Source organism: Malaya genurostris, chromosome 2 (assembly GCF_030247185.1).
Source record: "Malaya genurostris strain Urasoe2022 chromosome 2, Malgen_1.1, whole genome shotgun sequence".
NCBI lineage: Eukaryota > Metazoa > Arthropoda > Insecta > Diptera > Culicidae > Malaya > Malaya genurostris.
The window spans coordinates 111,556,446-111,582,727 of NC_080571.1; the positions used below are offsets into that span (position 1 = coordinate 111,556,446).

The 26,282-nt window shown below is 36.8% G+C and overlaps 1 protein-coding gene across 1 annotated transcript in view; it reads right to left on the reverse strand.

Moving 5' to 3' along the window:
- LOC131432544 (acetylcholine receptor subunit alpha-like 1) overlaps window positions 1-26,282 on the reverse strand; it is a 328,833-nt gene that overhangs the window by 48,000 nt on the left and 254,551 nt on the right. Inside the window, exon 4 of the mRNA XM_058598881.1 lies at window positions 9,275-9,319. Within this exon, the coding sequence (XP_058454864.1) occupies window positions 9,275-9,319 (45 nt within the window). The remainder of the gene's footprint in view (window positions 1-9,274; window positions 9,320-26,282) is intronic.

Consider the following 26,282-nt stretch of genomic DNA (forward strand, 5'->3'; position numbering starts at 1 on the left):
GTGTAGAACAGAAGAAGCGAGCAGCAACAAGGGCCCGGAAATTGTATTCGCGGCTTCTGCAGTGTCCGGATGCATGCGTTTCGATGTACGATGAGACTTATGTAAAGGAGGACTGAAAAACCCTTCCAGGTCCAAAATATTTTACTGTCGTCGTTGATGAGGATGTGAGCGATGCGGACAGGTCGATTCAAATGGAAAAATTCGGTCAAAAGGTGCTGGTATGCCAAGAAATATGTTCTTGTGGTTTGCAGGTCAACCATCTTTTACACTACCGGAACTATAAATGAAGAAATCTATCGATATGAGTGTCTCCAGAAGAGTTTGCTGCCTTTATATAAGAAGCATAGTACACCTCCACTGTTTTGGCCGGATTTAGTGTCGGCTCACTACGTCAAAACCACTCTCAATTGGCTTGCGGAAAAGGGTATAAATTGCGTTGAGAAAAATATCAATCCACCAAATTGCCTTCAACTTCTATCCATCGAACGTTACTGTACACTCGTGAAGAGGGTCTTCAAGAAGACTAGTAGGGCAGCTTCGAACATGCAGGAGCTCAGAAAAATTTGGGCTCAAGCGTCCAAAAATGCGATGCAACACTTGTCCGGAACTTGATGAAGAGCGTTCGATCAAAAGTTCGAAATTTCGTGAAGGAATAACTTAAATTTTATCCGGTTTTCATTATGTTCAAGTTTCCTTTCGTACAATAAAGGATCAATTTTTAGTTTGAATAAAATATCGCTTTTTATCATAATTTGAAGGAAAAATTGTGGATAGCTTATTTTCGATACACTCCTTAGCTTTTAAGTAAGCTTAAGTTTACTTAATTCTTTGAGTTATCTCCTACGAAATAGAAAAGCGGGTAGAAAAAAGCGCGATCAGTTCCTTACATCAATACATCTCCGGAACCGAGAGTGTTCGCCGTATGAACTTCAAAATCAATCATTAACTTAAAAATAGCTTGCAAATGAACCTATGCTCGTTAAAATGTATTAATCAGTTCCGAGAAAAATAAGCTGAACGAGAAAAAGTGCATTTTGTTCGTTACGTTAATTATATCATCATAACATATCTCTGGAACCGGAAGTCACAGCCATTTGATCTTCAAACTAGAGCAATGAATCATTAGTAACAGGCCTAAGCTTGTTGAGATCGGTTCATCCATCTCCAAGAGAATTGAGTGGATAGAAAAAAACAGGATACAAAGATGAACACACATCCATTTTAGACCATAGTTTTCGGTACTTTCGGAATCGGTACTAAGGAACCGGTATAACCGATTTAAGTTCGTTCGGGGAAGAACTTATAAAATCTAAAAATTAGTACAATGTTGAGATTTTTTTAGAAATAATATTTATGTGATTTTGAATCGCCGATCTAAATGTGCGATTTCAAATGTCAAAACACTAAACATCCTGCAATTCTGGAACCAGAAGTGAAACCTGAATTGAGTTCAATAGAAACCTATAGATATTTATGACGTTTAATTTGAATCTAAGTTGGTAAAAATCGGACGAGGAAAGCTTCTTCTGTAAACGGGGTTTTCGTTCATAATCTTCAATTTTTATCTAAATATTATTCTTTATTGGAGACTGATACAGTATAAATTCGAGTTATTCCTAATATATCGTTGCTCAAAGTGGAACAAACTGTCAAACTGGTGCGCGCGATAACTGAAGAACAGCTTGACAGATTTTAAAACTTTTCTGTTGAGAAAATTATTAAAAAGAAGTTTATCACACTTTTTTAAACAAATTGAACGAAATAAACCTTTTTTCATGCATTTAGTGGCGTGGTAGTCTCAATAGCATTTCAAGAGAAATCGTAGTAAGTTTCATATTGGAGACTTTGGCTAGCTGTTTTCGGATCCGGAACCCGGAGACCGCCAAAGTCGTGACAAGTTTTTACAAGTTGAAATAGTTGAATATTTCGCATTATTTTTTATCGTCAATTATGTTTGGGTTAGTCATTTTCAACCTTCGAACACCCTAAAATTTTGGAACTGGTCAATTTAGATAGTAATGCACTTTACCCATTTATTCTTGAGCTCGGGTGAGTTTTACCAGTCTTAAACATTTGAAAAAAAGGCTAGCTTTTTACGAAGTAAGAACAAAATAACAATACTCAATAGTAACATTCGTGACCTGTATCTTCCCAACCGGATTTTACAGAACAGTAATTCTTGAAATAGGTTTGCCTTGAACCTTAACATACTCCGTTTTGATAAAACTTCGCGCAAGTCTGAATAACTGCAAACATTCGTTTTGCGCGGATGGAAAACCAGATTAAACTTAAGAACCTAAGCCTGAGGGGAGCTGGTCATTTCGCCAAAAGGGTAATTTCGCTGAAAGAGTAATTTCGCCGAAAAGGGCATTTCAAATATATCATATTTTTTGTGTTAATATTTCTCCTAGATAATTGATGTGGCGTAGCCACATAACCGAAGCCAAGATATCTCGGCGGCACAAAGCCGCCGAGGTAACGCCAGCTGCGTTGGCCGCCGATCCGGCGATCTCTCGCGTACAAACCTGTAACCGCTTCGTTTGCCCAATCTTGGTTTCTTTGTTTTAGTTAGGCCCGAACTAGCGGTAGCGAGGTTGGACAGCACACGATGTGGCGAAGCCACATTAGATATTTTTCAATTTTCATTCAATTAACGGAAAACACCACAAAGATTTGCCCGGAAGATACACCTATGCAAATGCTTTGATGTTTAGTAGCTAATAAAGTCTTAATAAGTTCTTGGAAACTCCGTTCTGAAAAATAAATCTTCATTTAAGAGTACAAGAATCTATATTTATTTAACAAGTACAATTGGCAGTCAACAATTGTAGGGCTTTAAAACGATATTCAATCCATTTTCTCAGAATAGCCCAAACCGATTTTTACAAACTGAGGCTCTAAAGAAAGGTCATACGGAATCATAAATTGCTATTGAATTCCATCCGGCTCCGACTTCCGATTCCGGAATTACAGGGCAAAGTGTGTAGATGTTTGTTTCTCGCAGGGCTAACAATAAGGATGCACTAGATGGTACGATGCCCTGGATGGTAGGATTGTTGATAGGTGGCACTACATCATTAATAAAAACAGCAAGTGCTGTGATTAATGATAATAAAAACATTAAACGTTGTAATGATAATAAAAACATTAATAAATCAATCACAAAGCTGTTATGCAGCTGATTAAAAAATATTTTATATATTTAGCTTGAATCACGTATGCAGAAGTAACAGGACTACCGCTATACCAATTCAAACGCGCCGTTTAAACACTGCGCCTACTGTGTGTTCAAGACTTGCCGACAATGCTGCACACCTGTTACTTCTATGAATCAAATTCATTCCAAATAGCGTTTAATTGGGTTTAATCTAGACGGTGCAGTGTAATCTGCCAACTGGAATGAAAACAGCCTTTCGTCGCTATAATCCCTATTTGGAATGTGGCGAAAATATATTTGTTCATATTAACCAACCCAACGTTCATTGAGAAGATTGCAGTCATTGTTTCTCAGGTACGGTTCAGTTGCGAATTTATTCAGTAGAGCTTTTTAATTGATGAAAAAATAACAATTAAATCTTGCACAAATCACTTCGGTGTCCAACTGCATCGTAGTGGAAATTGAGCATCGAAGTATCATAGGAAACTCTTCTCTGTTTTTGTTATCTCTTTAGCGATATTGCTTTGGGTGAAAATTTGTCATCAAGTTTCGTTGACACAAAGCATTACTTGTGATGTGAGTTTTTTAGATATTTCTTTCATGAATGAAAATATGGAAAGTGATTTTTTCAGTCACTCAGTTATTTTTGAAAATCTTAAACTAAGTTTTTCATGGGCGATAGTGAAATTAACTTTTTGTCGTGAATACGACTTACTTTACTATGGAGCGCCTTTTCAAAATTTACCCTCTGAGAGAGTGATAAGTTTTTGATCGTGAATATCTCCTGTTGTATCTAATGAACCATCATAATTCTTGCTACATGCCATGGGAAATACGATCACAATTTTATGATAAAATTTTCAGTTGTGTGACATATTCTCAAATAGTTCAAAATTAAACTTTTCTGAAATGTTTGGTATAAACGAGTATCAAAGAGGATAATTCATAAGGCGCGTTTGCCTCCTTCGTATTTTGAAAGCTCATAGCTCAGTGATCTGTAGAAGGATTTGCTGAGCAACTGTTCCCGAAACAAGACAAACGAGAGCAACATCGAAGACCTGTCGTCTCACTGTTTCCCGATCTGAATGCAAGAGACACCGTCAGCACAATGACACCGAAAATCGGTAGAAAGGCAGCCAAAAAGTCCAGCAAGGCCCACTGCCGAAACAAGACACACACGAGAACCATCCCAGATCTCAATATTTCCTACCAAAAGATTCATCAAGATGTAAGTTAAATTAATTTGCACCGTCACTAACACATAGGGATGTCCGATACCGAGTCGATACTTTGAGGTATCGATACTTGCTTTCAAGAAACGGGTATTTTTTGTATCGATATCGCATAAGGGCGATACTGTTAGTATCGATACTTTTTGTCTCGATACTTACAGTATCGCAACGGATTAAAATCAATTCCCATAACGACGGATTTTTTTTTGTTTCAGTTATAGAGGCTTTAACCTTGCAGTCATTAGCCTCTTCGGGCCAGAAAAACTTTTTAAGGCTATTTGCGCAACACAGGTGGGTTGCGTGAAAGGCATCGACTAACCCATTCCGCTATATCCGTCCCCAATGGAACATATTTTTTCTTCGGACTCGATGAAGCGCCAAGCCCGTGCATGGATTGGTATGACATGGATCATTTCAATTTTTCACACTCATTAAACTCTCTCTCTCAGTGTGCCTGTGAGACGACGCGAGATTATCGAGTACGAATTTTAACGACGGCTACCAATACATGCGCGAGCCTGGTGCTTCCGCTCTGTCCGTTCCTGATCCCGTCGTAATAACAATAGGAATTGTTTCTATTTATTAGCGTTTTGCCTTCGGCTCATCAGCGCTTAAAGCAGTTCAAATTGAACTGCCATCTCGCGCTTAGTAGTTCAATTTGAACCGCAAGCTTAGCACTGATGAACCGAAGAAATAGAAACAAAATATGTGTTTTTTGCACAAACCATCAAAACTCCTAAATGTTCAATAGGAATTGGCTTTTAGTGTAGTACCCGTGTATCGACATATAGGTTATGAAATGAAAATTTTTGAGAAAATGAGTGAAATGTGAAATCCTCATGACTCCAACATAAAGTGGCTTGCGGAAATTTCTTGACGTGGACCAAAATCACGAATGCAATCTCTGTGGCAAGAAATATACGTATACCAGTGGCACAACAAATTTACGGAAAAACCTTTCTGTACATCATAAAATAATGCTACAGTCGACAATTTTATTTGATTTCGAAATGATTGCAGCGCAAGTATCAATTGATACTTACAGGTATCGATACATTATTGCCTTTTGATACCTTGTATCGATACCCAAAATTTTGGCATCCCGATACCCTCGGTATCGAAACTGTACCTTCCGAGTACCATCCCTACTAACACATTCAATTACGAACGGCAATGCGAAAGCGAAAGTGATGATTTTGAATAGATCTTTATACTAGTATACACATATGCCGTGCGAAACAAAGTTGCCACAGATCAATATGTATTTTTGTCGCGATTACTTTAGTATGCGGCCGAAAACAAAAATTAACAAATTGTTAGAACAAATGTTTCCACTTGATTTGCGCATTCTACTTTCCAGTCGTATCAGAACTGGCTAAACTTAAAGCAATCCTAAATATTTCTTTATCACAGTGATGTGGTCGTCCTGAAAAGGACGGGGTTTTCAACTCCTCGTCGTTACGGATGGCCAGTTGCAGATGGCGAGGGATGATTTTCGTTTTCTTGTTGTCACGGGCAGCGTTACCGGCCAATTCCAACACTTCGGCAGCCAAGTACTCCATCACTGCCGCCAGATAGACCGGTGCACCGGCACCGACACGCTCGGTGTAGTTTCCCTTCCGGAGCAGACGATGGATTTTGCAAACTGGGAACTGCAGACCAGCACGGTTCGAGCGGGACTTTGCCTTGCCCTTAACTGTTCCTCCTGTGTGCTTCTGCGTAAAATTCCTGCGTGCTTCTGCGTAAAATTCCACAAGATGCTGTTAACAGTTAGACAGCCAATTCAGTATTACTGGCTGCCGCTCTACTAACTCTCTTTTATATCGTCTCACTGTTTCCCGTTCTGCGATATTTTAACAAAGGGGACGTCTGTCCACCGCTGCCACCAGAGATGTCCATCTTCTCTGTGTGACGAAGAGCAAGCAAAATTTCTCCCCTCGCACTTACAACTTCAACGAGAGCTCTTCTCTTTCACATTTACACACCACTGTTGTGTAAAGTGTGCACGCATCATGAGTGCGTTTGTTTATTTTCTTTTACCTCCTCCACTGAATCGCACCAAAGTGCTAGAGCATTAGCTAATAAATTCTCTGGGGTGGATGCAGATACTTTCACAGAGGTGTACACGCCGGTGAGCACTCTGCTGTTTGGTTTGCGTAGAAGAAGCGTGGACACGCAAAATCAGCAAAATAAAACAATTTATCGTAAAATTTTCGGTTTTCCTTGCAAATTTTTCATAGCAAGGCCAGATCTACTCTCTATTAATTGAAGTTCACAGAAGTGTTCGCTCACCATCACGCGCCAGTGGTCACGTGGGTGTATTTAGACGAGAGCGCGTGAGAGCGATTCTTGCGAAGAGAATGTGTTTCACTCGCGCCAGCTGCTTTAACCACAAGCACACACTCAAATGCTGTCTATTCGACACTGAGAAGAAGTGCGCTTTCCTCTTTGCGCGATGCTTCGTTTTTTGCATCCTCGGTGTGGACAAGAATCTGACACCAGCGTGTATCACTTTGGTGAAATGCCATCTCTGGCTGCCACTAACAGGTATAAAATGAAATGTGATGTGAGAAATAGCGTCATTTAAGTTAAAGCAGCTACTCTGAACGTACGAGACACCATCAGCACGATGGCACCGAAAACCGGTAGAAAGGCAGATTTGTACCGTCACTAACACATTCAATAACGAACGGCAATGCGAAAGCGAAAGTGATGATGTTGAACACATCTTTATACTAGTATGAGGTCGTGTGAAAATATGCCATGCGATACAGGGTTGCCATATATACAGGTTAATCTGTATTTTATTTATACATACATGTATGTACAGGTTAATCTGTATTATTATTATTATTATTATTATTAATATTATTATTATCATTATTATTACTATCATTATTATTATTAAAATGACTCTTGCATACCGAAGATTGCATAATTATTGCTTTATATAAAAAAATTTGGAATATTTTTTAAAAATGATCCAAGTTAAAGTCTGCATGAGTAACTAGTTCAGTTTTAATTTATGTGATGAATGGAGAAGCTGAGACGAATAAGGATAAGATTATCTTACGATAAATCAATAATGTTGAAAGCATTTAATTTTACACAAAAGATATTAATTCGATCGTTTAGCGCTGGTATAGATATATTGAATGGCCATAGTAATAGGCTGTTACCTAATTACTTATGTATGAATTAATTAGTTGCGATTTTATATATCAGCAAACAACGGCGATCGGATTGATTTCCATTACTCACTACAATTGATGAAAGAAAGTAGCTCTCGTGAAGCAAAATTTACAAGGGGCTAAGTAAATTCGCTACACTTTCACCCTTCTAAAAGTATCCTTATGACCATCTCTAAAAAGCAAGAAGTACCTGTGTCAAGTTTGATAGCAATCCGTTAAGTAGTGCCGGTGTTATGCCGTTACAAACCTAGTTTTCGTTTCCGGAAGTATCAGAACTAGTGATCGAAAATTCCAAGAACGGATCTGACTTCATTTTTGTTTTTATTTAAATTTCCACAAATTTTTTTGAAGATCCTTTGAGAATATTTATAAAAAATATGGGTAATATGATAGAGGCACCATAATACCACTAGGTGGAATAACACAGGGTTTTCTTGACGATGCACATGTAAATATTTTTGCATCGAAAACAATTGTTCAGGATATTGTGGCAGAATATTTCCAACAATCATCGTTTTATGGAATAAAAACACATACCTGTTTTAATTCAGTTAGCATTCACTACTTTTGATTTTACCGAAACTAGAAACAGAGGCCGTAAGCTAAATAACTCAACTAGAGCATCAACTAGAAAAATTTACTAATTCGAATAGTTTTGAGGTCGGTTTTGATCGTGTTGTCTCATTTTTTGTATAATCCTTATATTTGCAGTTTTTAACACTCGTCACTCTGTATTTATGTAACCGGAAGTCAAATCAAGATAAAATACAACAGCAACAGGCCTTCCATTTGAACCTGAGTTTGTGAAAATCGGCTCTCCCATCAAAATCAGTGTAATTTATATTTCGAAGTATTTTGCCCTGCCACTTCTGTAGTTTACTGAACCGGAAATCTAATACCGGTATAGCAAAAGAGAGTTTATTTGGCCGTCAAATAATAAATCTCACTGGTTTGAATGATTGTTTATCAGTTCTGAGATATTTGTTCCATTCTACATCATTACTAATAAAATGAAATTCTGAAAATAAGGTCTATATTTTTTGAACATATCACCCCCTGAAACGGAGATAGGATCCGGATGAAATTTAAATGCCGTCCGAAGGATCCGTCTAAACAAAGGCAATTGTTTGCATCACGTCAACAATCAACTAACAAAGACACTGAAATTGAAACGGATGTCGAAACACGAGATCGAAAGTTATATTAAGAGGTTATTAGTTTTTGTTAGTTGATTTTGCTAAAAAAATCTGAATTGGCAAGCGATTTGCAGTTGTGGACACAAAACTAAAGTTTTGGTTAGAAATGAGTCTATGAACTCTAAAAGTGTCCGGTAAAGAAACATTCATTATTAGTCTTGAGTACAGATCCTGCATCTGACCTGACTGGTTTAGTTACCACAAACGGCATCTATCAGTGAAGGATTTCATCGAAAAAGAAAAGATTATTTTGGTAAAATTTTAAAGCATCGCCTTTAAAGTTTGGGAGAGTTTCTCAAAATGCGTGGGATCTTGGTTATACGAAAGAGGTAAAATAAATTACGATGCCATGAAATACTAAAACGATTGAGAATAAATAGTCTTCAATCATAATGACGATAATAGATTTTCCTCCTTCTATTTGTGCGACTAGACTAGCTTGCAGTTCAATGATATAAATACAGTGCCAAAGCAACGGTTGCACCTTGCGATACTTACCTGTTCTACCCACACGTTCGTAGTCATGATTTGATTTTTAAGGTTCTGAAAATAAAGGAAAAATAAAAAAATAATGTTACAAAGTGAGAACCAATCATTGACAAAATGGTGTTTCAAGATTGTACGCATGGGGGAAAGCTGCTAATGGAAACTTGAAAAGATTTCCGGCAATTCGATATCCATTTGCATACAAATTGCCGTCGAATTCCAACCCGAAACGGTACAAATAAATCACTGTTAAGGTTCGTATGCTGTGTGAATAGTCAATGCATCAATATTCCGAGCTTGCGATTTCCGTTAGGAAATAAATGACCCAATAGGAGATCTAGCGATAAGAGTGGTACGCTAGATAAAGAGCATTGAATGACGTTGCCAGTCAAAAGCATGTTTAGCTGGATCATTGCGTTTCATTAGTCGAATTGCGTACTGTGACAACGAATCGGTTTTGATTGATGTGCTTCATTTCCTGAGGATGATTTACCAATGCTTTACGAAGGATTGACCACATGTGTTCCAATACTATCTACTAATACTGGCTGAGAGGTTAATTTGCATTGGGTATTCCCAATGCACTCTGGACATTGAAATCAGAATGCGTATTCGCATAATTCACCGGAGAATGAGAATAATGAGTATTGAACAGTTCACAAACTGTTCACTGTTCCCTAGGCGTGGTTTGAAATACCTTTGCTCTAAGCTTTTTCTTAGATTATGTCAACACTTTTTGCATGTCCACTATAACAATGATTTTATCTTTTTCGTTCGGAGAGCAGCCGCTCGTAAAATCGACCGATTCCATATTATCCCACTTAAGAAAGGATGTGTTTGCTTTAGATCGGGTGTGAATACGAAAACGATTTTCCGAGAAAACAACATTCCCAACAGGGAAGTTTAACATACAATAAATTCACGTTGGAACAGTATTCGAACAGTGCCTATACCGCAACACGACTTTTTGTTTCTTATAGTTTCAACATTGAGCAGAGAATTTTTTTGGTAGTTTCAAGCCATTGATGACCAACGCTTGAAGTGTGCTATCGACATTATCGAACTAACTAACAAACTACAACTTTTTCATGCTGTGTCACAAATTTGTCAAGAATAATCCTGACGAATCCACAGGAGAGATGTCTATCTCCTCTGTGTGACGAAGAGCAAGCAAAATTTCTCCCCTCGCACTGACAACTTCAACGAGAGCTCTTCTCTTTCACATTTATACACCACTGTTGTGTGAGTGTGCACGCATCATGAGTGCGTTTGTTTATTTCCTTTTACCTCTTCCACTGAATCGCACCAAAGTGCTAGAGCATTAGCTAATAAATTCTCTGAGGTGGATGCAGATACTTTCACAGAGGTGTACACGCCGGTGAGCACTCTGCTGTATGGTTTTCGTAGATGAAGCGTGGACACGCAAAATCAGCAAAATAAAACAATTTATCGTAAAATTTTCGGTTTTCATTGCAAATTTTTCATAGCAAGGCCAGATCTACTCTCTATTAATTGAAGTTCACAGAAGTGTTCGCTCACAATCACGCGCCAGTGGTCACTTGGGTGTATTTAGACGAGAGCGCGTGTGAGCGATTCATGCGAAGAGAATGTGTTTCACTCGCGCCAGCTGCTTTAACCACAAGCACACACTCAAATGCTGTCTATTCGACACTGAGAAGAAGTGCGCTTTCCTCTTTGTGCGGTGCTTCGTTTTTTTCATCCTCGGTGTGGCAGAAATCTGACTCTAGCGTTTATCACTCTGGTGAAATGCCATCTCTCCGACCACAGGTACGAAGCCAACGTTGTTGTTTTTGTACCGTTGGAGGCCAACTCTGGACGATTATGAGAATCAAGCTTCGGAAAAAAGGAAAGGTCAACAAAAATGACAAGGATTTTAAAAATGAGTGGATGAAAGTGTGTAAAAAAGATGGCACAAATGTGGCACAGAATTTTATGGGTAGTTTCAAGTGCAAGGTGCGAAAGGAAATTGAATAAACAAACTTTGCAAAACATAGCTGAGATGTGCTAATTTTGTGAGAGTTTCAAAAATATTCGACTTGAAATGAGCTTTTGGTGATCATTTTTATGTGTTGCATTTCTTTCGAACACAGCCCTTAGCCCCGGGGTGTCCTTCTTTACTGTATCAAGCATACGTCTCCAACTAATTCTGTTCATGGCTGCTCGTAACCAGTCACGGATATTTCTTAGATTTTCATCTAGTTGGCCGAACCATATCGCTTCTCTCCTTTTTGCCTTCCTCATATAGAAAGGCTATGCAATCACTGTGAAAACAGATTTTTAACCGAGAGCCGAAGAGTCAAATGACAAATACCATTCGACTCAGCCCGACGAACTGAGCAAATGTATGTGTGTGTTTGTATGCGAGTGTATATGTGTGTAAGTAACAAAATGTGCACTCAATGTGCACATTACTGTGTAAGTAATAAAAATGTGTAATCGGTTTTTTAAAAGACCGATCTTCAATTTTTGACAAGCGTAGGTTCCAATGAAAGGTCTTACAATTTCATATAATCCTACCAAATTTCATTCGGATACGACTTCCGGCTCCGTAATTACAAACAATTTCATTTTCAGAGGCGTGTTTTGCCTTTTTCATATAGAAAGTCTATGCAATCACAGTGCAAACTACCTTGTCAACCTAGTCCCAGTCAGGGTCAAATGTCATATACCATTTGATTAAGTTCGAGGAACTGAGCAAAAATCTGTGTGTGTGACCGATTTTAACAAACTTAGGTTCAAATTTAAGGTCTTATGATCACATACAAAGCTTTAGAATTTCATCCGAATACAACTTTTGTGCCGGAATTACTGGGTGAAGAGAGCTAAAATATGTATAGCGTCACTTCAAGCGGCGAAGTCAAAAACGTGGAAAAATTCTAAACTGGGCTCGAAACTATTCCAACCATTAGTCATTGCTAGTAGACGCCTATCAAACTAATTCCGACTGTACTCGTTCCCGATCTCCGATTCTGGAAGCATCGAAAATAGTATGGTTTGGCCGATATTCATGAACTTAGGTTTAGATAGAAGGTGTTATAATTCCAAATAAAATTTTCATCTGGATCCGACTTCCGGTTCCGGATCTACTGGGTTAAGCGTTAAAAATTTTATACCGCGACTTAAAGCGACGAAGCAAAAGAGGTAAAATTTCGTTTCAGTTAGGTTGAAAGCTGTTCCGATGTGTAGGTCATATTTTTTGTTGGCGATACGAACCAATTTCGCCTATTCTGGTGCTCGAAATTATTGGAAATAGTGGTCAAAAACAGAAAAACTTTTCTTCTAAATGGCCAAATCGATTTGCACAAACTTATACAGGGTCCGCCATGTAACTTTTTTTTAAACATGCAATAAAACACAAACGGTTCATCCGATTTCAAAATTTATTTTTTCATATTAAAGTACAATCCTTCCGGTTAATTGTAGAATATAATTTCATTCAAATGGCTGCCTCGGCTGGCCTTGCAGTACGCCATACGGTCGATCCAGTTTTTAGTACATTTTCGATTGTATGCAGCTTTATTTCAGCTATGGCTGCCCGAATGTTGTCCTTCAAGACTTTAATTGTCTCTGGCTTGTCCACATAATACTTATCTTTCACAGCCCCTCAAAGATAATAATCTAACGGCGTCAAATCACAGCTCCGAGGCGGCCAAACAACATCCGAATTTCGACTGATAATTCGATCTTAGAAGACTGTGCGCAGAAGATCGAGCGTAGCGTTGGCTGTGTGGCTCGGAGCGCCGTCTTGTTGGAACCAAATGGTGTCCAAGTCTTCCTCTTCAAGTAACGGGAAGAACCAATCGCTAATCATGGCTCGGTAGCACTCGTCATTGACCGTGGCGGCGGCTTCTGCCTCTCTTTTCGAAGAAAAACTGCCCAATAATGCCGCCAGACCAAAATCCGCACCAAACCGTCTTTCTCTGCATCGGATGCATCGGCTTATATATGATAACGTGCGGGTTTTCCGTCCCCCAGATGCTACAATTTTGCTTATTAACATACCCGCCGAGATGAAAATGTGCCTCATCCGAGAAGATGATTTTTTGGCACACATTCCGCAACATTACCATGATTTTCAAAGTAAAACTGCACTATTTTCACGCGTTTCTCAAACGTATACACAACCATTTTCGTTCAGCGGAAAGATGAAACTAAGTTTCTGTCGAATCAGAAATGACATTAAGGTTACCAATGTCGAAATAACCACTAGTTCAAAAAAAAAAATGTATGATGGCTATTCAAAGTTTCATACAAAATCCCTGAATTTGTTGTGGATAATACTTCGAACTCCGGATAGGGTTTTTTAATTCGTAGATTTTTATAGATTGCGTTCGAACAAATTTTCCTGTTCCTATTCAATGAACCGTTGCTTTTAGAAATCCATAGTAATATTTATGATGGTATGAGTAATATGAGAAAGGCATCATTGCACCACTAGGTGGATCAGAACAGGTTTTTTACCCTCATCAGATTCAAAAACCATCTTTAGGGAGCCTGTTGTAATTTATAGTTCACACTCTGTCTCCATGCTTCGTCTTGGATCTGGAGTCCACCACAAATGTTTCTAGGCACCCTTCTCTCGAAAACTCGTGATGCATTTTTCCATTGCCAAAATAGTCCATTGGTCATTTTAGTGCGATGATTTACTTTACTGGATCGAAGGGTTTTCCTTAGTCCAAAATACGCACGATTTCTTGCAAAAATATGTGTCTGTGTTTATTTGTCGGCGCCCGTCGGACATGATTTGAATTACGAACACGAGTACACGAGCTCATCAACCACTCCGATATCGTCGTCGTCTTTCAATACTCGTATCGTAGAGAAAGGTAGAATCTAAAGTTTCTCTCTAATTATCTATTTTCTCTTCGATTTATTTCTAATCAGTCCGATCCACCTAACGTCGACTTTCCGGCTGATGTATGTTTCCACAATCATCTAAAAGTTACGAGTCATAAAATCAGCGTTTTCAGCAAGGCCAACAAGCTCTACAGACTTTCGAAAGATCACACCAATCAAATCACTATTAAACAGTTAACATGACAACCAATCGCGTTTATCCGGGAAAGAACTTTATTCGTGCATAATCTACCATATCTAATGTCGATCTCGTTTGTATCGTTTTGATACTAGACGAACATAAAGGATTTGGAAAAGTACCGTGTAGGCGACGCACAGTGGTCGAAAACTGGAAAAAGACAGTCAAAAGTCTGTACTGACTTTCACTGATTTTTAAGAGCTAACATGTCTTCGAAGAAGTTTTACAAAATTATATTGCGCTTCTTTTGAAAGTGGCACCTTAAGTTTTTTTAGGGAGGTAGTACCAATTTTGAATAAAAATAATTATTTTTTCGCAAAAACAATTTTTTTTCTATCGCGTTTTAAAGAAAAAAACATTTGAAGTGTTTTAGCTGAAGAGATAAATAATGAAAAAAAAATTTATATTCGGTTAAAAAACAGTTTTTTTTTGGATTTATCTACGTAGATTACCTAAGTATCTACTACAAAGTTTTAGATAGCATTCAAACTAGTAAATTTTCTCAATACTTTTCACAACCTAATCAACCAATTAGGTAATCAATGTTAGCTAATAAATCATTACAATATGTCACTTAGTCGCATTGCATTCGATCAATCAGTATCAGTCACGCTATCGTTCGAGTTTTCTGTGTCGCTAATTTCTTACTCTGTATTTTCTTGTTCTGTTGTAAGTTTTAGCATATCAATTGCTTTCAGTGACAATTCCTTTCCAGCTTTCAAATAAATATAGTGTATAACAAAATAATAATGTATATTAATTAATACTATACATGCTATGCATGTCTGCAAATATATGAAAGATATTTCTATTATTATATTGAGAAATAAGTCAGTGAAGAGATATTTTGTAGAGCTCTTCTTAAAATAATGATTTGCGGTGTCCACTGTATCTCACCGCAGACTAATCAGAAGTCAACAAATCAAAGCAGCATAGATAGAGTACATGTTTTTCCAGACCCCAACGTGTCTGTTTGATTTTTTAAAATTTTATTGAAGTTAAAGTCAAAACTACGATTTTTCACAAAAAATCCGCCATTTTGTAGCTGTAAAACCTCCCCAAAATAACAAACAACGAATAGGAAAACGTTGGGGTCTGGTATTTTACATGTAGAAAGTGTGTGCAAAATTTGAAAAAAATAGGGACAGTAGTTTTTGAATGAGATGGACACGGACTTTTAAAACTTGCTTTCGAGACAAACGCGTTTAAAGTTTTTTGTCTATAAAATCGAAGGAAACAATTTATTACTCTAGGGAGCCCGTAGGCTCTAACATTTTCAAAAAATCATACTATTTCATTGGTATTTTATTCACTGCAACATTTCAAGAATGTTTTGTCAAGTTTTTAAGTCAATCGAAGCAGAAATCTTTGGCCGAGCTCTTACTTCTTTCCAGTATGAGATAAGCAAAGATAAAAGCCCATAACTGGCTGAGATTCGTTCCGATAGGCTTTAAAATTTTACAGAATATTCTTGAAATATTTCACTACAAGAAAATACAAAGAAAAAAATAACCATGGTTTCAGCATGGCCATAGTGAAAATGAGTCACACGAATAGTACTCAAAATATTCTTATTGGAAAATAAATTTGATTAGGAATATATTTTCCTATAAGTATTGTAAAAGTATGCTGCATTAAGTTGCATATTTCACTTCGGCACGATGTTTCCTAGGTAAAAAAAGGTAAAACGATGTATAACTTTTCTAGATAAGAATAAACCTATGCATTACCTTCTACAAAATTGTGGGATTTGATATTTTCTACAGTTATTTCAAACGAAGTTTGCATAAAAACTAACTCGAAACAAGTTATGAGTAGAAAACTGTTTTAAGGGGGTTGCAATAATTCAATAACTATAGCTAACTTAAAAAAGGTCCATCGAGTTCCACTTAGATTTTTTTTATCATGTTGGGTATATCTTTTCCTATACATTTTGTAAAAATCAGTTGCATAAAGCTGCATATTTCGCTTCGGTGCAAGGTTTTATCAAAAAAAAAAAGGTAAAATGTTGTATAACTTTCTTTAATTTGTTGTGTCATTAACTTGACAGACTAAGGCCAGTGTTGGCCCATCTTGCCCGTGTATTGTAAGATTTTAATTTTAATTAGTATTTTATTTTCGATTGTGTTTTTTGCACATGTGTTGTTCATTTATATTCGAATAGGTTATGTTTCGAATTTATTTTTATTGTTGGTTATTTAGTAAATTTTGATTGTAAATTCTTTTACATTGACTCCCGATGATGTTCCGCGGCGTCGCCACACGGATTCACTTTAGAACGAGAAAAAAATTCTTCCGCGAACAGAAATAAACAGAAATGTATCGCACTAGTGCGAAACGATATGCTTACACGTTGAGAGCTTCACCGGAAGGGATGTTCTATAAATTTGCCAGGAAAGAACAAACCTATGCACTACCTTTAACATAATATGGGATTTTTTATTTTCTACAATTATTACAAACGAAGTATGCATAACAAAATAACTCGAAACAAGTTATAAATCAAAAATTGATTTTTAGGGGGTTGCCATAAAAACGCTTTGTATATTCGAAACAGTGCGACCTAGACTTTTGAAATATTTGACAAAGTAAAAAATTTTCAACAGTTCTAAAACTTTGTAGAAGAAAAAAATTTCTATCTCTTCAGAAATAAAAGTTATGATTATATTTGATGTCAAAGTAGGCCATGAACAATTAGGGATATAATCAAATTATGCGGTACACCCAAACCTCCATTTACGTTACTTATACATGTATATATGTATTAATGCACGTAAGCATGTGTGCAAATATTTGTATTTCTTAATACTTATGAATATTGGTGAAGTAAAAGATCATTTATATGTATAAATATATACACATACACGCAAACGAGTGAGTGTGTAAGCATACATACAGGTTTGGGTGTATATATTTGTAAATAATTTCAAAAAAGCAACTATATGCTTTAAAAGAACGGTTTGGCAACTACTGATTTATGTCCACGTTTTTATTTATTCGAACCACTGTGCGACGCACGGAAATGCGATTATGTGGTAGCTGCAACCCTTACCCGCATACCCTTTCGTAGATAGATCATTCCACTTTAAGGATCTGAGACAAATTGTCTATGCCGACGTATTCGAGAAAAGTTTGAAATTCGCGAAGAAGTTCATACCAAGCGAAGTGTTGTACACATTATGAACATTAATTTTAATACACTGAAGTCTTTTTTTATGCAAGTTTACGTACCGCATAAAAAACGCATAACTCTTAAACTTCGCATAAAAAAACCGCATAACTCTGAAACTTCGCATAAAAAAAACCGCAGAAGAGAAACCGCATTGTACTCTGAAAATTCGCATAAAAAACCGCATAACTGAAAATTCTCATAAAAAAGTCGCATAAAAAACCGCATAAAAAGACCTCAGTGTATATTGAACACAAAAAACGCTGTATATTGAACACATTTCTCATTTCTTCAACTTATTCTGAAAGTGTGTCCGAACTTATTGAACACCGTGTAGAATTACAATAATAACTTAGTAACAGAACAAGTTCCACACGAATGTTCAAGAGAATAGTTACTTAGAGTAATCGCTTTCTAATTCATCTAGTTGTGTGATAATTCCCTTCTATTGTCGTATTAAAACATATTTTTCAGAGCAATTTCTTTACACCAGTTTTAGTAAGTCCCATTATTTTCAGATTGATTTGGGTAATTCACAAAAGTAAAGCATCGAGTGGTGTTTAGCTATGGGAACACTGGGGCTCGGACCAAAAGTCGAGATTTCCAGCCATGCTACATTCATTTTTTTTAGAAAAACGCAAAACGAGCGGCTTAAGCATAATTTGTGGTTTTATTCCGAACTTTTGTTAACTTGAGGAGGTTTCAAAGAATATCGATAAACCGGAAATTATCTTCTTGAAACTACAGTATTTCTACTTTCGGTATCTGCTTGCACAGCTCAAAAAAATTTCAAGACATTACATTTAACAATAATTAAAACATAAAACACTAGCAGTTCAATTTTAACTGTTTAAACCAGTAATGAGCCGAAAGCTTAACGTCAAAAAATGATAAGAAATGTGTGTAATATTGCTATGGAATTAAATAAAAACTGTTTTTCACTAACTGGTGCGATTTACAAAAGTCCCGCTCTAATTCGTAGATTGAGGGTTTGGTACACGAAATTAAGTGCGCTGTGAGTTCGATTATCAATGTTTGCCTGCCCCATGGCTCATCGTCTATTCCTTTAATGCCGAACCTAACCCTTGTTCCACCATTTGTGCTATCAAATTGTTTGTTTAAAGCAAGTTTTGAACCTAGTTTCGGTGCCATTACAAGCCAGTTGTCGTATGTTCGAGTCAGTAGGATCCATAGTACTAGCCATGCCATTGCACGCTATATGAATCGGCTGCAAAGTCTGTTGAAACAGAAAGGCCAAATTTCACAAAATGACTAAGACTTTGCTTTTTTCGGTGCCAAGACTTTGCTTTTTTCGATGCCATTGAACTGAATTACGGGTCAGTTTTAAGCGTATCTCTTCTGTCGGATACACTCATGTCCCCATTTTTAAAAGCGTTTTGAGCCCAAATTAGTTTCGTGAAAATTGTTTGTTTGGAGAAATTATCTTGGGGCAATTTTCAAGCAAATTGTAAAATTATAACGTAAGTTGCACTATTTATTCATTCAAATCAAGTATTTACGCCGAAACACTCTGAAAAGATTGTTCCACCGTTTTAAAGTATGATATCGGATTCCGTTTTATTCACTTAGTGATTCAGTCGCCAGCAAATTTTTTCGATTAAAATGTGAATTTGTGTCACTGTGGAATTACCTCTGTCAGTTCGGTCTAAAAAGCTTCACCTTAGTGCTACCAGACCAGAACGTCTCCTAGCGCTTCAGAAGCTGTCTTGTAAAGCGTAACGAAGCCTACTTGTCTTGTTTAATGCTCATAGGCAAACGGTTGCCTATGGGATAAGAAAAGAGAGCCTGTCACAGGGAAATGATGTTCAAGTAGACGCATCGAGTCCCGTTTCAAATTATTCAATTGGATGGATTCCTTTCAAACATTTCTTCCACAGCCAACCACAAATTATTATACACGGAAAGACCGAAATCAGCATTTTGGCGAAAAAATTAGTTGATTTTCTGATTTTAGTTAGTTATTTTTTGAGACAACTAAAAAAATCTTAGTTTTGCTAATTTAGATTTTTTAATTCTAATTCCCTTAATAATAATAATAATAAAATATTTGTTGAAATGGCTATTTTTTTTATTATTTTTACGTTTCGTCTTTGACTCATCAGTGCAGAGCAGTTCAAATTGAACTGCTTAGTGCTAAACTCGGCAGTTCAATTTGAACCGCTAAGCAGACGTAAAGTTTCTGCTACTTACAGAACACTTTTTGTTTTGCAACGGAGTGCAATGTCTTTTCTGACGTGCCGAACGAAAACGTGTTTTCGACTATTTCTGGCCGATGCAGGTATGGTCATTTAGGGGTTAGCCAAATTTTGTGCTAGGGCACATAACCGTTTTTATTATTTTTACGTTTCGTCTTTGACTCATCAGTGCAGAGCAGTTCAAATTGAACTGCTTAGTGCTAAACTCGGCAGTTCAATTTGAACCGCTAAGCAGACGTAAAGTTTCTGCTACTTACAGAACACTTTTTGTTTTGCAACGGAGTGCAATGTCTTTTCTGACGTGCCGAACGAAAACGTGTTTTCGACTATTTCTGGCCGATGCAGGTATGGTCATTTAGGGGTTAGCCAGGGTTTTTTTTAGTTGAATTCACCAGTTAAACGTGCTGTCATTTCTTAGCTAAGGCACGCTTCATATCCATTCAACTAATTTTTTAGTTGAATTAGAGAAATAAAACGTTGTTTTCAACCAACATAAATGGTTGAATTGGTTTCTGCCATTTGCAGCTATATGGCGCTCTGTCACTGAAAAAACGTTAACACCGTAATGACTACTAGCCACTAGATGGCACACGACTACCGAAAAAAATTTCAGTCACGATTATCTTTTCTATATTGGCAGGTATAAATACGATGTTGTATTGGAGAAAAAGACATAAGCGAAACATAAACTTCTTTTTGAAAATTTTTCTTCTCAGTTGCTGTTTTCTTCATTCGACTTCGCGAAATTGACTATCTCACTGAAAACTTTGAGCACTCGGAAAACAAAAACCGAATACAAGTAGTACACCGGACAGCGTAGCCCAGAAGGTTGGAAGATACAAAAAAACATCATTTGACATATTCAATTAGAGTGCAATATTCGAAACTCACTTCACTGTTCCCCGTAAAAACATTATTACGCACAATCGCTTTAAATTCGCACAAATTCTGAATAAATACACTTTCCACTAACAGTTTACGTCATTTTTACATATCGGTTTAGAAATTTTTATATGGATATATCGTAACACATGCGAAAAACATCTAAACAATTTGCAAGCAGTTTCAACAAGACTGTCCCTATTAGCTTTTTAATGGATTGTTTTGCTTTGACACTTCTCATGAGTTTTTAGCTAATAAACTTGTTAATAAAACCAATTTCATTTTTGTTTTCTTTGTCCTGTCCTTCAGTAATGATGGAGATAGAAAAATAGAAACAAATTTTCTGATTTTAATAACAAAATTTGTTGTCAATGAGACTTTCGTGTTAGATTGAAATATTGCTGGTTTGTGTCCAGAATATTCGCTAACTAAACACATTCTCTAAAAATAAGAGTTTTTTTCAGCAAAGTAAATTCTCAATTTTAACTAATTTTATAGTTATTTTGGAAATTTTGTTGTTAAAATCAACTAATTCAAAAACAGTAATACGAATTAGGCGCAGAGCTAATTTCGGTCGTTCCGTGTAGTACTGACAAAGAACAACATATATGCGACATTTTTGAACTGAATAAATTTGAATAATAATTCTTTTCCGTTTTCTCCAACTCTGGCTCATATTTAACATATCACCGTAGGGACTCACCGGCCTTCAAGGATGGACCGAATTTTCAAGCTCTTCAATTCGGTCAACGTCTATCCGAAAGGCTTACCAGAATGGTCAACCCTTCCACATGGTTGCTTCCAGAAACGAAGATTGAATTCAGTAAATGCCCCGATATAATATTTCTTCTTCGAAACAATATTATCTTCGAAAAAAAAGCACAACGAAGAAAGCGGAACGGGCAGCAGTGCGGCTGTGGAATTATTTATGATACCGATATATTTCCCAGTCCGGTTGGATTGGAAATAATAAAAAAGGAATTGTCCTCATGGTCAGCGCTGCCGCTGGCGGTGTGCAGGTACTTACATCCTACATCTTGAGCTACACCAACGAGGATTCTACAATTCCTATATGGATGCTTCTTTCGCCAGAACTTTATTACCTCTGCCGAGGAAATTTCCCATCAGTTTGGAGACAGCGGCAGCGCCATCCGAGAGTGGCTATAAATTATGGTTAATGTTTCTCGGGTATAGTACATTTGGAAATCCTACAGCGAAGCTGTCGGCTGAACTGCGCTAATTCCGTTGATGAAGATCGCGAATACAATCGGAACAACGTTTAACGACTGGTTCCTTAGCATCGGTTTAGTGGCTATAAAACTCCACCGATACTTGGAGTTATCTGCTAGCCATTTACGTTTATGTATCGTTAATACCATAACTTTTGCTGAGTACCCATAGCAATGGTTAGCTAGTTGTGCCTTTTGTCATCCACAAATTAGTGACGGCAGAGGGTTCTTCATAAGAAAAATATCAACCGTGCTGATAAGAAATTCGTTAAGAGGTGTGTGCTGGGCACAACAAGCAATTTCCTATGAAATTAAAAATAGCAGAAAAGGTGGCAAACTGCCAATTTATGAAAGGAAAAGATGGGGTAAATCATCAAAGGAAATGTTTCTACATCTTGACTAAAGGAACTATAACGTGAAAGTTCCCTGCATAACTAGGGTATTGGTAGGGTGGTCCCATTCGGATCGATTAATGTTTCGCAGCACTCGTTGTACCTGAAAATAAATTGGTTGTAGCTTTTGAATGCTTCTATATTACCGATAATTCGAAGGTACGCCGCTATTTTTCTCCTGTATTATACAGCAGTAAAATTTATTTTGGAGCTTCCTTCAGTAAACGTGCCTCTTATCATCATAAAATATGTGAAGGTTGGTTCTTTTGAGTCGTTATAGCGACTTTAAAACGTGGTTATGCATGTATGTAGCTTGAATCGTTCTGAGTTAAGGGCAATACATTTATCGAAAACAGAACTGACTCCCATGATTTCGAGAATTTAAGAGTGTGTTTAGGAGATAATTTTCAATTGACTCCCAAAACATCAATTTTAACATCGGACGCAGAGTTCCAAAGAACCGCAGAAAATGAAAATTAAAAATAAGACAGAACGATCGTCTCCGGTTTACAGTTACGTAGAGGCGTAACATAATTCGAAGAGAAAAAAGAGAAAGAACCAGCAACGGCCCTGAAATGTGCCGTTACAGACAAAATTCGTAAGAAGTCCTCAACACACAGAAAATCAGTAAAAAATTAACGCTAAGTGAATCACTAGGGTGCTAAGTGAATGTATTGTGTCAAATGTAGAAATGAATTTCGCTTCAAAAAACACTTCTTTGAAATTTTTACTTGCAAGATATTATACACCATAACTTACGATATAACTGTTAGCATCAATATGAATTTTTGAGCAAATAGTACTCTTATCATTTTTATATTTACTAGGAACATTATCAATTGAAGGCAACATCAAAAAATTTTCAAGTTCAATTTTTTTGTATAAATTACAAAAGAATCTGTTTACAAGAAATTCACAATGAAGATAAGGACCGCACACTAGAGACTGTCCCAGAAAGTATGGACGCACTTTGATTTCGCTGTAAATAATTCACAAGTGTTAGATATTCATTTTTTTTTTCGATACACTGATAATATTAGAATACAACAAAAGAATATTATTCTCAACATTTGCTACTTAGCCATTGTAGACTAGCTGGCGCACCTTCTTACGAACGTTCCTCATTAAATTCCGTACAGACTTCTTGGCGACAAGTTTTGACACTTTTTTTTCAATCTATTTCGAACTGTAGAATCGTTTCGGCTGCCAAGATATGTTTCCTAAGATGTGCCTTCGATAATGCTCAAAATTCCTCAATTGGTAGAAGTTTTGGACAATTTGGTGGATTCATGTCTTTTGGGACGAAAGTGATATTTTTGGTAGTATACCATTCTACCGTTGATTTCGAGTAGTGGCAAGAAGCAAGATCTGGCCAGAAGACAACAGGATCCTTGTGGCTTCGAATCATGGGTAGAAGTCGTTTTTGTAAACATTCCTTGATGTATATTTCGCTGTTCATTGAAGTAGTGGTGATGAAGGGTTTCGAAATCTTACCGCAGCTACAAATTTTTCGACTTCAACCGATGTCTCGGACTGGTTTAACACTTGCCCTTCTCGCACCGTATAATATTGTGGTCCCGGCAAGGATTTGTAATCGAGTTTCACGTAGGTTTTGTCGTCCATGATTATGCTGTTCAAATTTCCAGCAAGAATCGTATTGTACAGCTTTCGAACCCTCGGCCTGATCGATGCTTCTTGTTTCGGACTACGTTTTGGTTGTTTCTGCTTCTTATAGGTTCGAATATTCAAAAGTTCTTTAGCACGAGGAACATTTGACTTCGAAGTGCCCACTTTTTTGGCCACATCCCAAACTGAAACTTCCTTCTTTTCTTTCAGTATACGTTTATCCAACTGAGGGTTAGCAGGACCTTTTTTCGACCCGTTTTCGGTTTATCCTCAAAGGTGTTATCCTCATCGAACTTCCTGATTGCATTTCGCACGGCTTTTTCACTTACTCCTTCCATTTTTGCTATCTTTCTCAATGACAGTCCGCGTTCTGTACACCATTTGTACACAATGTTTCGACGTTGTTCTGATGAAAGTCCACGCATTTCGAAACAAACTAATGAAAACGATTAAACAACTGCACAAGTGGTTAGAGAAGAGTGTACAACAGGACGCAGCCATAAAAATTGACAGATTCTGAACCATTGCGAAATGGCAGCGGTTTTTGGTTCCGTCCATACTTTCTGGGACAGTCTTTAAAATGCGAAATTTTAAAATACCTTTCATTTACAGTTATATAAAAATGTTAAGTGAAAGATGGTTCAAGACTGCCAACTCTCCCCTGTTAACACTAGAAAGACTGAAAGGGTGTAGCCGGGTTTGCAAATAACAACTGCCCCCAAACAGAAAAAAATGATATACGCTGTTTGAAAGGGTTTATATTGGAAATGATTTTTCCGAAATTTTAACCTTTAGCTGCCATATTGGTGGAGTTAGGGTGGTTCTTCTGATTTGAATTTTAATTAAATTGTTCAAAAACTTCCTTAGAAAAAAAATTGAAAAAAATCAGAAACATTTTAGGAGTTATGGGAAACCTTTCTGATTTTTTTCAGCATTTTTCAAAATGTATTTCATGTGAAAAAAAAAGTTCAATATTTTCGATCTTTTTTAATCGCACTTACAATTTTGGTACCACTCTAGATTTTACATCAAAAATAAACCATTTATGAGTACATTACGCTGTATTTTTTTCAGATTCTTAAAAAATGTGCACGGGTATAATATTAGACTTTGAAAAAATAAATCATTCGGAAAACCATACGTCTCCATCAAATTGTCATCATCCGATGGAAACGCATGGTATTTAGTTCTAAAATCATATATCACATGCCCTTAGAACTAAATAAAATGCGTTTCCATCTACAACTTGAGCTCAGTGCTTAGGAAAGAATTTTCATAAGAAAGGACCAGCGAGAGAAACATTAATCAAAACTAATGAATTGACAAATATTTAGGTTTTAATATATGGTATAAAGTTCTTATTTATGAACTGATACGTCATTTTACATTTATTTTATTTAAATCAAATAATAATTATATTTCGTTAAAATTCTAAAGGACAAAATTAATTATAGTTCTTTTACAGAAAAAAGTATTCTCAGATACCAAGCGCAAAATAAAGAAAAATTCGAAACCAAGCGAAATCTAAAAACCTGTTTAAATCCACCTAGTGGTGTAATGATGCCTTTCTCATATCAATCAAACTATCATTTATAATACTGTGGTATTCTTCAAAATAATTTTCTTCAATTCTTAAAAGAATAACCGAGATCGGTTTGTTTGACCGTTTAGTGATAAAAACTATCAATTGGAAAACATTTGAGGTCGATTTAGAAAAATTTTTAAGTTTTTTCCCCATTTTCAGTGATGGTATACAACTTTTAACACTCTTTGCCCTTTATTTCCGGATCCGGAAGTTGGATCCGCATGGAATTCAGGAATTACGTATGAGACCACAGGACCTTTCATTTGAACCTAAGTTTGTGAAAATCGGTCGCGCCAGCTATAAGAAAAGTTTGAAAACATATTTTAATTTTTTTGCGCATTTTACCCCATAACTCCCGAACCGGAAGTCGGATCCAAATGATATTCAGGAATTTTTTATGGGACCACAAGACCTTTCATTTGAATCTAAGTTTGTGAAAATCGGTTCAGCCATCTCCGAGAAAAATTAGGGCAAAAAAACGTTACATACACACATACGCACATACACGCACACACACACATACACAGACAGACATTTTGCGTACTCGACGAACTGAGTCGAATGGTATATGTATGGTATAGGATAACAAACGGGAAACATTTGAAAATGGTTCTTGAATGTAATTCGAAAGACTCAAGAAAAAGAGAAGTATAGCGAGCAATGCGGATCGATCAAATGGAGGCAAATAGTGATCATAGTCTTAGCTGTACGGAGACGATTTCTAGATACATATTAAACGGCTTTGAGCTGATACGTGAAAAAAGTACTACACGGAACACCAGAAAGACAACTAAGTGCAAGCAAATTAGATGAACTATATTTGCGAAAGCGTTTGAAATTTTTCTCAGTTTCTTATTCATTCTTA